Source organism: Pristiophorus japonicus, chromosome 9, assembly GCF_044704955.1.
Source record: "Pristiophorus japonicus isolate sPriJap1 chromosome 9, sPriJap1.hap1, whole genome shotgun sequence".
In the NCBI taxonomy this organism is placed as follows: domain Eukaryota; kingdom Metazoa; phylum Chordata; class Chondrichthyes; family Pristiophoridae; genus Pristiophorus; species Pristiophorus japonicus.
The window spans coordinates 34,162,451-34,174,505 of record NC_091985.1 but is presented as its reverse complement, the minus strand read 5'-3'; the positions used below and the strand labels follow the sequence as shown (position 1 = coordinate 34,174,505).

At 44.6% G+C, this 12,055-nt stretch overlaps 1 protein-coding gene across 4 annotated transcripts in view; it reads left to right on the top strand.

Annotated features, from left to right (window-relative positions):
- ltbp1 (latent transforming growth factor beta binding protein 1) overlaps window positions 1-12,055 on the top strand; it is a 456,945-nt gene that overhangs the window by 107,481 nt on the left and 337,409 nt on the right. For all 4 annotated transcript variants that reach the window (XM_070889256.1, XM_070889254.1, XM_070889255.1 and 1 more), the window contains exon 4: window positions 5,936-6,096. In XM_070889256.1, coding sequence (XP_070745357.1) covers window positions 5,936-6,096 — 161 coding nt within the window. The remainder of the gene's footprint in view (window positions 1-5,935; window positions 6,097-12,055) is intronic.

Genomic DNA, 12,055 nt, shown 5'->3' with positions numbered 1-12,055 from the left:
TTTTTAATCTCAAGGTTCTTTAATGGAGATTATTTCGTGACCCTGAAATCTATTTTCCACTTCAGAGACTTGAACACATAAATGTAGGCCGACATTCCAGTGCAGTGCCGAGGGAGTGCTGCACTGTTGGCAGTACCGCATTTTGGATGTGACGTTAAACCGAAACCCCGTCAGCCCTCTCAGATGGACGTAAAAGATCCGGTAACACTATTCGAAGAAGAGCAGAGGAGTTCTCCTGGTGTCCTGGAGATATTTATCCCTGAACCAACACTAGCAAAAACATCTGGCCATTTATCTGATTGCTGGTTGAGGCACCTTGTTCAATGTTCCCTCTGAGCGGCCGCACAGTAATGGTAAAGGTTCTGCGCAGGCCACTCTCTGTCTCTTACATTGTACATACTGCGCATGCGCAGAAATTTAAAGGGACCGCGCGTTAAATGAAACAGGCCATGCAGAAAAAGCGCAGCTTACAGGGCTCTTTACCTTGGTTTCTGTGTTTCCCTACATTACAACAGCCTCAAAAATATTTCATTAGCTGTGAAATGCTTTGGGACGCCTGAGGTTGTGAAAGGTGCCATGTAAATGCAAATTCTTTCTTCTTTCTTGAATTGAGGTGCCTATACTGATGCAACTGGGGGTGAGGGGAGGGGAGATTGGTCTGTGTTCACAACCCATGTCCAACTGATAGGAAGTGCGACATGAACTCTGCTTTAACCATCAAGTTGAAAATTGCTTCCACTGAGAGCAGGTGAGCTTGCACGTCACTTGATATTTTGAGTTTGTCATTCTGCTTTAGTTATTCTGGGATTGTTGCTCTATCCTTTGTCAGTGTGCATATATCCAGCGTGCGTGTGTGCATGCACACATACACAATGCATCCATGTGCAAACCTACGAGCGCATACCTCACTCACATAAAGCATGTACATAAATTGATTAGATTATGCTCATTTTTTTTTTATCCAGGTGTTGGATACCTTGTGTGTTGTCAATGCTGCATGTAAGTTGGTTGAAGTTGGTTTCCTCCATTACCCAATTTAGATTGTATTTGGCTTACTGTGGTAAATGCCAGCACGGGCTCGACGGGCCGAATGGCCTTCTTCCATGCTGTAACCATTTTATGATGTCCTAGGGGGTGTGTTTGCTAGTGCTGTTGGGGAGGAGTTAAACTAATGTGGCAGGGGGATGGGAACCAATGCAGGGAGACAGAGGGAAACAAAAAGGAGACAAAAACAAAAGGCAGAAAGGAGATGAGTAAAAGTGGAGGGCAGAGAAACCCAAGGCAAAAAACAAAAAGGGCCACTGAATGTAAAGGGGCTGCAGGAGGGGTCAAAACTAAAAATCATGGATTAAAAACTAGTATTAAAACACTCTACCTAAATGCACGCAGCATTCAAAATAAAGTAAATGAGTTGACGGCACAAATCATTACAAATGGGTATGATTTGGTGGCCATTACAGAAACGTGGTTGCAGGGTGGCCAAGACTGGGAATTAAACATACAGGGGTATCTGACGATTCGGAAAGATAGACAAGAAGGGAAAGGAGGTGGGGTAGCTCTATTAATAAAGGATGATATCAGGGCAGTTGTGAGAGACGATATTGGCTCTAATGAACAAAATATTGAATCATTGTAGGTGGAGATTAGAGATAGTAGGGGGAAAAAGTCACTGGTGGGCGTAGTTTATAGGCCCCCAAATAATAACTTCATGGTGGGGCGGGCAATAATCAAGGGAATAATGGAGGCATGTGAAAAAGGAACGGCAGTAATCATGGGGGATTTTAACCTACATATCGATTGGTCAAATCAAATCGCACGGGGTAGCCTGGAGGAGGAATTCATAGAATGCATACGGGATTGTTTCTTAGAACAGTATGTAACAGAATCTACAAGGGAGCAAGCTATCTTAGATCTGGTCCTCTGTAATGAGACAGGAATAATAAACGATCTAGTAAAAGATCCTCTCGGAATGAGTGATCACAGTATGGTTGAATTTGTAATACAGATTGAGGGTGAGGAAGTAGTGTCTCAAACGAGCATACTATGCTTAAACAAAGGGGACTACAGTGGGATGAGGGCAGAGTTGGCTAAAGTAGACTGGAAATACAGACTAAACGGTGGCACAATTGAGGAACAGTGGAGGACTTTTAAGGACCTCTTTCATAGTGCTCAACAAAAATATATTCCAGTGAAAAAGAAGGGCGGTAAGAGAAGGGATAACCAGCTGTGGATAACCAGGGAAATTAAGGAGAGTATCAAATTAAAAACCAATGCGTATAAGGTGGCCAAGGTTAGTGGGAAACTAGAAGATTGGGAAAATTTTAAACGACAGCAAAGAATGACTAAGAAAGCAATAAAGAAAGGAAAGATAGATTACGAAGGTAAACTTGCGCAAAACTAAAAACAGATAGTAAAAGCTTTTACAGATATATAAAACGGAAAAGAGTGACTAAAGTAAATGTTGGTCCCTTAGAAGATGAGAAGGGGGATTTAATAATGGGAAATGAGGAAATGGCTGAGACCTTAAACAATTATTTTGCTTCGGTCTTCACAGTGGAAAACACAGAAACCATGCCAGAAATTGCTGGTCACAGGAATGTGGGAAGGGAGGACCTGGAGACAATCACTATCACTAGGGGGATAGTGCTGGACAGACTAATGGGACTCAAGGTAGACAAGTCCCCTCGTCCTGATGAAATGCATCCCAGGGTATTAAGAGAGATGGCGGAAGTTATAGCAGATGCATTCGTTATAATCTACCAAAATTCTCTGGACTCTGGGGAGGTACCAGCGGATTGGAAAGCAGCTAATGTAATGCCTCTGTTTAAAAAAGGGGGCAGACAAAAGGCAGGTAACTATAGGGCGGTTAGTTTAACATCTGTAGTGGGGAAAATGCAGAAGATAAAGGTACGGGGTCAGTGGAAATGTATTAGCATGGATAGAGAATTGGCTGGCTAACAGAAAGCAGAGAGTCGGGATAAATGGGTCCTTTTCGGGTTGGAAATCAGTGGTTAGAGGTGTGCCACAGGGATCGGTGCTGGGACCACAACTGTTTACAATATACATAGATGACCTGGAAGAGGGGACAGAGTGTAGTGTAACAAAATTTGCAGATAACACAAAGATTAGTGGGAAAGCGGGTTGTGTAGAGGACACAGAGAGGCGGCAAAGAGATTTAGATAGGTTAAGCGAATGGGCTAAGGTTTGGCAGATGGAATACAATGTTGGAAAGTGTGAGGTTATCCACCTTGGGAAAAAAAACAAAAAAAGGGAATACTATTTGAATGGGTAGAAATTACAACATGCTGCGGTGCAGAGGGACCTTGTACATGAATCCCAAAAAGTTAGTTTGCAGGTGCAGCAGGTAATCAGGAAGGCGAATGGAATGTTGGCCTTCATTGCGAGAGGGATGGAGTACAAAAGCAGGGAGGTCCTTCTGCAACTGTATAGGGTATTGGTGAGGCCGCACCTGGAGTACTGCGTGCAGTTTTCCTTACTTAAGGAACTGGCTTTGGAGGGGGTACAGAGACAATTCACTAGGCTGATTCCGGAGATGAGAGGGTTACCTTATGATGATAGATTGAGTAGACTGGGTCTTTACTCATTGGAGGTCAGAAGGATGAGGGGTGATCTTATAGAAACATTTAAAATAATGAAAGGGATAGACAAGATAGAGGCAGAGAGGTTGTTTCCACTGGTAGGAGAGGCTAAAACTAGGGGGCACAGCCTCAAAATACAGGGGAGCCAATTTAAAACCGAGTTGAGAAGGAATTTCTTCTCCAAGAGGGTTGTGAATCTGTGGAATTCTCTGCCCAAGGAAGCAGTTGAGGCTAGCTCATTGAATGTATTCAAGTCACAGATATATAGATTTTTAAACAATAAAGGAATTAAGGGTTATGGGGAGCGGGCGGGTAAGTGGAGCTGAGTCCGCGGCCAGATCAGCCATGATCTTGTTGAATGGCGGAGCAGGCTCGAGGGGCTAGATGGCCTACTCCTGTTCCTAATTCTTATGTTCTTATAATATGATTCTATGAAGTAGGGAAATACACGTGGCTGGTAAATAACCCAATGAAAGGAAATACAGTTAGAATGCTCTGCTGCATTAGGATTATTCCTTTCAATTACCAGGATGTGATTTCCTGCATTGTTTAAGTACAACTCGGTGATCCTGAAAAAAGCGCATTCAATCATTTTACAATCGATCGAACGTGGGTTATGAGGACAAATTATAAATCCCTGAACCCTAAATAGCAAATCAAAACTGTTTAGAGGTTCACTGCCGAAAAAACACGTGCTTATCACTTATTTCTATGAAGACAGCACACTTGAAAATGAATGAGCCATATATTAGATATGCTGCAAACTGCATGATGTGTGTCTGACTTTTCACCAATGCAGGTATGTGGGGAAGTTGGTTACCAAATTTAGATTTTATTTAGTTCACAGTGGTAGATGTTTGAACGGACCTGGATGAAATTGGTCAACGTAGAAGGCGCATTAATTATTGATTGTACTTTGAACCTTTATAATGTGTTGGGTAGATATTGGTCACAAACAGTATATGTATAGGAGGGATGATCTACAATTTATATCCCATGACTGGGCTAGTGTGATAGCTCACGGGGGGTTATGTTATTGAAAGAGTTATAGCCAGAACTGTGAGTGAAAATATAAACCATGTCCCGCAGATCCTCATTATGTATTCTGTTTATATCACGCAAGGTAAGTAGTAAAAATGATAAAAGTCAGGTGAAAATTTTAATTTGACACTGAATAATTGTTTCCTGGAGTGGTTCAGTCATCACAAAATGTAATCTTTCTATTGCAGTGTTGCCTATTTTTAATGCTGGAGTTATCTCTGAGACACAAAATATCGGCTGAGGGTTATCCAGCTTTGGCCCCGATTTGAATCGGGGGTCATTTTATAGTGGGTGACTTTTGATGTCAGTTCAAAACTCATCCGTTCTGGGGAGAGAAAAAAACTGACCCGGGGGGGATTTTAACTCCCAAAAGCCACTCTCCGAGCAGGTGAGTCTGCGGAACCACCTGCCAAGCCATCTCGTGGAGCGATCAGTGGTGGGAGAACATGGCAGAAGGAGAACTTGGCAGGAGGAAAAATCATTGAAAGTTACTTTATCTTATAATGGCCCCCATTCTAGTTCGCCGTTGGGTTAGCCTGATGGGAAACTGACTGCCGTTTCCCGCTCATTCCTCCGGGTAAATACAGTCAGGACCCAATGACGTTATTGGGACCTGAGATGTATACGCTAAAAAGGATCCCGCCGGCTTTGGGCAGGTATCCTTGCGGCCTGCGGTGAAAATACCTGTCAGAGCAGCTCCCGGCGACTCTCGGGTCCGTAGGGATTTTTAACCACCCACACGCACTGCAACCCCACGCACTGTCACTCCCTGTGCACTGCCATTCTCCGTACACTACCACTAATCACTGAGTTTCTTTCTCCCAAACTGCTACTATATCTCGGATGCACTAGATCCACTAGTGCACAGCAGTGAATGTCACGGCGAGAAATGTCATTATCACAGCAATAAGCTTACATTTCATTCTTGCTTCTTCCTTAATAATAAGATTATTAATAAGCTGGGGATTCCATGCGGTGGGGTGAATGGGGGCAGCACCCGTTCCTCCTCCGCATCTTTGTCGTAAATGCGGCGGAAAGCCAGTTGACGTGTCTGAAAGGGTCCCACCGCACTGCGGGCGAAGTTATGGCAGTGGAGTGCGGGAGGAACTCCGAGGAAGTTCCCAGATGGGCGTTTTAAATTTGAACACGGCCATGTGTAAATCGATTCCTTTATTAAACGAGCGTTCCCCTTTTTTTTAAATTATGACTTGTGATGGCGAAATGCTATTGTGTTTCAGAGTGACCGTGTTGTAAATCATTATTATTAACTATTCATGTTTTTCTTCCTCTCGCAGCTTGATGCCTCTGCCGTCACAACCACTGATGATGATGGTGCAGCGCGGCCAGTCCCAACAGTTCACATTTAAACCCAAATATTACAATCAGAAGTTTTATCCCGGAGGACAGGCTGCAGAAGGCTCCCTGCCCCAAACTTCATCTGGATCCACTTTCCAAGGTTAGTTTTACTAACGGATGTCTCCGAGACTTCAAACGTAGCGAGCTGGGATAATACAAGCAAAAGGGCACAGAAATGACCTGGATCGAATTCCGATAGGGATCTCTTCACTTGCAGTGTACACTGTTGTGTTCATTTATCATCATAACACACAAGAATATTACTATTTATTGTCAATTAAATGTTGAGTGTCCCATAATAAACTTCTAGTAAGGATGTTTGAATCACTAATCTTTCAGTGTGGATGTTATCGTGCACCAGCAGCTTGAAGTGCACTGGCATCTGGAGTCAGCTATAAATGTAGTTGACAAAGAAACCCCCCCACCCAAGCATAATAATATCTTGAGCGTCACAGTATAAATGAGTAATAATAATGGATATCTTGGAGTGATTTGAAGGCTGTAATCTCCTCTCTGGGTTCAAAGGGCAGCTGTAAACCAACCACGTCTTTGCTGATTGTTTGTGATGTTTATGAGATTATCGCTTGCAAACACTCCCGGCCATCCATTCTTTCTTCACGCCCGTTGCACTGTTCAACCGCTGTTGCCAATCTTCGAGCGTGGCAAAGTCGTTGTTCTTATCAACGGCTGTGTTTTATTGAATTCTTCACTCAACTTGCAGCAACAAAAATTGAGTGTCAGCCAAAAACTGATGGAATGTTTTTCAGAAATTTCTCATTATAAAAAAAGGTTTATGTTGATATCTAACTTGACCAACAGTGGAGTTACACAACGGCAGCATAGCTGAGGTCATTCAGCGACTGGATGACAGATCATGCATACCCGATTAATGATGTTTGCTTTTAACTCATTCCTGTCTGGATATTTGTTGCAATCTACATTGCTCCGTTTTTGAAGATGCAAATCTTATTAACCCCCATTGTATTGAAATCTGTAACTTATTTGCTTCATGGGTTCTTTGCTTAAAAATTTATAGCAACACATTGCTATTAAGAACTAGTTGGTTTATTAACAATGGTTTAACAATCGCAGTACACATTACCAGGTCATCCACTAGGCTCACAACTGCATATCTCATCGTGGATGACCTAGACCCAACTGACTGGGGTTTTATTGCATCTTGTGAACATCAGGTGACTGGCTGAGCCACTCACAATGCAACAGCTCTACAACTATTTTAGTTGCAATCAGTAACAAGTGCCCCCTGATTAAAGGGGAGGGGGGGGTCACACTCAAAAAAAAGCTTTTCAAGTGCCCCCTTGTTTTTTTTTAAGGGCACTGAAACACAAATTATACAAGTGACCCCTGGATAAAGGGGTGGGGGGAGGGGGGGGGGGGTGCGGGGCGGTGGGGGGTGGGCACTAAAACCAGCAAATTAAACAAATTCACATTTAGACATAAAATCAAATTAAAATTTGGTTGCCGGGGGTGATGATGCACTCCAGTCCCTCCGGCGCCCACCTCTCGCGGAAGGCCGCGAACACAACAGCTCTACAACTCTTTTTGTTGTGAACAAAAAGTAAACATTAAATCAAGTGCCCCCTGATTAAAGGGGGGGGGGGGGGATCACCAAATACTTTTCAAGTGCCCTTTTTTTTTTGGGGGGGGGCACTAAAATCACAAATTATACAAGTGCCCCCTGGCTAAAAAGGGAGGGGGGGAGACACTAAAACCCGGCACAATAAACCAATTAAACTTAAAACATATAAAATCAAATTAAAATTTGGTTGCCGGGGGTGATGATGCGATCCAGTCCCTCCGGCGCCTGCAACAGCTTTACAACTCTTTTGTTGCAACTCTTTTTGTTGTAAACAAATTAACAAATTAAATCAAAGTGCCCCCTTATTAAAGGGGGGGGGGGGTGTTGGGGGGACACACCAAACACTTTTCAAGTGCCCTTTTTTTGGTTTTTTTTGTTTTGTTTTTGTGGGTTTTTAGGGGGGGGTTTTGTGTTTTTTTTAGGACACTGAGAGGCAAATTATACAAGTGTCCCCTATAAAAGGGGAGGGGGACACTAAAACTTGGCAATGGAACAAATCAAACTTTAAAACATATAAAATCAAATTAAAATTTGGTTGCTGGGAGTGATGATGCCCTCCAGTCCCTCCGGCGCCCACAACAGCTTTGCAACTCTTTTTGGGGACAAAATGTAAACATTAAATCAAGTGCCCCCCGATCTGGGGGACACCCCAAACATTTCCCAAGGCCCTTTTATGTTTTTTTAAAATATTTTTTGTAGTTTTTTTTGTGGTTTTTTTGGGCTCCAAAACTATAATTTACAAGTGCCCCCTATAAAAGGGGAGAGGGACACTAAAAACCCAGCAATTAAACAAATTAACTTTAAAACATATAAAATCAAATTAAAATTTGGTTGCCGGGGGTGATAATGCACTCCAGTCCCTCCGGCACCCACCTCTCGCGGAAGGCCGCGAGCGTACCGGTGGACAATGCGTGCTCCATCTCTAGGGACATCCTGGCCCGGATGTAGGCACGGAAGAGAGGCAGGCAGTCGGGCTGAACGACCCCCTCGACTGCCCGCTGCCTGGACCGGCTGATGGCACCCTTGGCCGTGCCCAGGAGCAGTCTTACAAGGAGGCCCTCGGACCTACCCGCTCCCCTCCCTACAGGGTGCCCAAAGATCAGGAGTGTGGGACTGAAGTGCAACCAGAAATTGAGGAGCAGCCCCTTTAAATAATGGAACAGAGGCTGCAACCTCGCACACTCCATAAAAACATGGAACACGGACTCTTCCAGACCGCAGAAATTGCAGGCGGCCTGGGAGCCCGTGAACCGGCTTAAAAATTTATTGCACGGCACTGCTCCGTGCACCACCCTCCAGGCCAAGTCCCCGATAAATACTGGGAGGACTCCGGTGTAGAGTGCACTCCATCGGGACCCTCGCCTCCTCCGGACGGCAAGATGGTACGCCATGGCGTGTCCGGACGGCAGACGAGGATGGCAAGGTGGAGAGTGTGCAGGAGCAGCCCTTACAGGAAACCCCTCCGCGCAGAACTGAAAGGCACGAGGGGATTTCCCCGAGGCGGCTCAAGTTGTGAGGCGCCGGCTCCCGAGGGAGGTTCCGGGGTTTGGCGCCGATGAGGAATTCTGTCCGGACGGGGGTCAGTTCGGATGGGATCTCCCCACATGCTTGAGCCTCCTCGACACACCTAATGGAGTCAGGGCCCAGAGCTGTTTTTAGCGACTCGATGGCATCGGCCGCGTGGCGGACGTCGGCCGAATTTAGGCGCCGTGCCAGCATGTCTGGCGCCATCCAGCCCGCTCCTCCGCCATCGAGCAGGTCCCTAACCTTGGTCACCTCGCCAGCCACAGCCCTCTGGTCCGACTGCCACCTGAAACCTCGGTCGTGGAGGTACAGATTCCCGAGCAGTGGCTCCTGCAGGACAGCCGCCACTCCAGCCGGTGGAGAGCTGCACTTGGTGGAGACTTTGTTCCAGACCCTGATGAGTTCCACAACAGCTTTACAAACCTGTCAGCATACGCACAGATGCACACATGACAAAATCTTGATTACTTCTATGGTAAATACTCCTCCCACCGCCCCCCCCCCCCCCCCATTTCCTTCTCAAGGCATTTTCCCTTCTACAAGAACCAGCAGCTCCCCAGTATCTTGCTTGAGTGGCCATCCTTTACATGTAAGCTCAAGCAGTGTATCTCAATAGGTTGCTCCTTCAGGAAGGGCATCACATTGAAGTGGAGCCCAATTCTGGGCAGCTTGACTGATTTGGTAGCAGGTTGTAGGTTTGAGCATTACATCAATGCTTCAGCACAGAATCTAGACTGACATTACAAGGGAGTACTGAGGCCATGCTGCATTGCTGGAGCTACTATCCTTTGATTGAAACATTCAAAAGAGGTCCCATTTGGCTGTTCACGTAGATATTAAAGATCCATGGGACTATTTGAAGAGCGAAGACATCTCTGAGTGCCCTAGCCAATATTCCTCTCTCAACCAACATCACAAAAAACAACCAACTGATGATTCATTTCATTGCTATTTGTGGAATCTTGCTGGTATAGAATGGTTGTTGAATTAATGTGCAAAATGGTTACTGCACTCCAAAGGTAATTCATTTTAAGTCATTATAATGCAACCATTATATAAATGTAAATATTATCATAGCACCCACTCACTAGCTAGCAAACTGTGGGGAGTTATTCTCGGTATCTTAGCCAATATTTATTCTTCAATCAACATAACAAAACAGATTATCTGTTGTTGTTTGATGTTTGTGGGAGCTTGCTTGTGTGCAAATTGGCTGCTGCATTTCATACAATATCACAGTGACTGCACTTCAAAAGTACTTAATTGGCTGTAAAGCGCTTTGAGACGTCCGGTGGTTGTGCAAGGTGCTATATAAATCTTTCTTTTTTTCTTGCTGAACCCACTGAGGTCCAAACGTAGCATCCAAATACTCCCCTGGTGAACTCGGCTAACCCCAGCAAAGTCATTATCCTGGGATTAAATTTGGGACCTTACGGTTTGGGTCATTTGGTACCGCACCCACTCCCTTCATTTACCCGCTAAGTCATCAAGGGAGCTTAGTTGTGTATTCTGTCAGGATGCAGCTGTAGTGCAGTATTAAGGAATTTCTGGCCACAGCGGACTGCGACACTCCAGCAGTTTGTTGAACATCTGCTGCTTTGGTTTAAATATTTGCAGAAATGTTTACGGATAGATTCAGCGAAGTGAAAACAGTCCAATTGTATCATTCTTGGAGCCCACAGTGCTCACCCCCGGTCCTACTCAAAACATAAAACCATGACAATGCAGCAAAAATGAACACTATCACGTGACTTAAGGGGGGGGGGGGGGAGGGGGGAGGCACATCGAGCGAGAGTAGTTTCTGGTCCAAAGTATTTTATCAAATCTCTGTCTGAAAAAAAATACAAACTGATGTGCTATTTTCCCACCTGTTATCTAACTTTAAACTTCTTCTAGATTTTCTTGCATTTTATTTTAATTTTTCTTCTCTTATTGTCCTGCTCTGTGCATTATTCTCATCTTATTGAAACCTATCTTTTCTTGTCTCCATTGGGCTCCAATGACTTCATGCTGCAGGTCATGGGGAGGAGACATCCTGCAACCTGGGATGCAGCACCATTCATTTCACTGATTACAGGCACTTTGAGCTGGCCTTGGAAATGGAAAACACACATCAGCTAGATACTGCGGGACAGTCTCATTGAGAAGAAACATTAAAAATCAGAATCCTACTTGTCACCGTCTGCTATCTAACTAAATTAACTATGACTTGATTTTAGATTTATTTGTTCCTTGTTTTTCTTCCCCTCTTTTGGTCTCCCGCACTGCGCATTGTTTTCTGGCTGAGAGAAAGAAGAAAGAAAGACTTGCATTTATATAGAGCCTTGCACGACCTCGGGATGCACCAAAGCGCTTTACAACTGATAAAGTACTTTTTGAAGTGTAGTCATTGTTGTAATATAGGAAATGCAGCAGCCAATGTGGGCACTTGAAATTCTTAGAGGACTTGACAGAGTAGATGCTGAAAGGATGTTCCCCTGACTGGGGTCACAGGGGTCACAGTGTCAGAATAAAGGGTCGGCCATTTAGGACTGAGATGAGGAGGAATTTCTTCACTCAGAGGATTGTGAATCTTTGAAATTCTCCACCCCAGAAGGCTATGGATGCTCAGTCAAGGCTGAGATCGCTAGATTTTTGGGCACTAAGGGAATCAAGGGATGTTGAGATAAGGCAGGAATGTGGAGTTAAGAACTTAAGAACATAAGAATTAGGAGCAGGAGTAGGCTATACAGCCTCTCGAACCTGCTCCGCCATTCAATAAGATCATGGCCCACTCTCTCCTCATCCGTCTATGTTCAAAAGTTTTGCTTCCACTCACCCATGAAGAAAGCTCATTTAGTTAAGTCTGATAGATGCCAGGTAGAGTGGAGATCAGAGGCACAAGCCTCCAATGTAGTGAGAGTGACTTGCAAAGTAGTGAGAGTGGCTTTTGAGG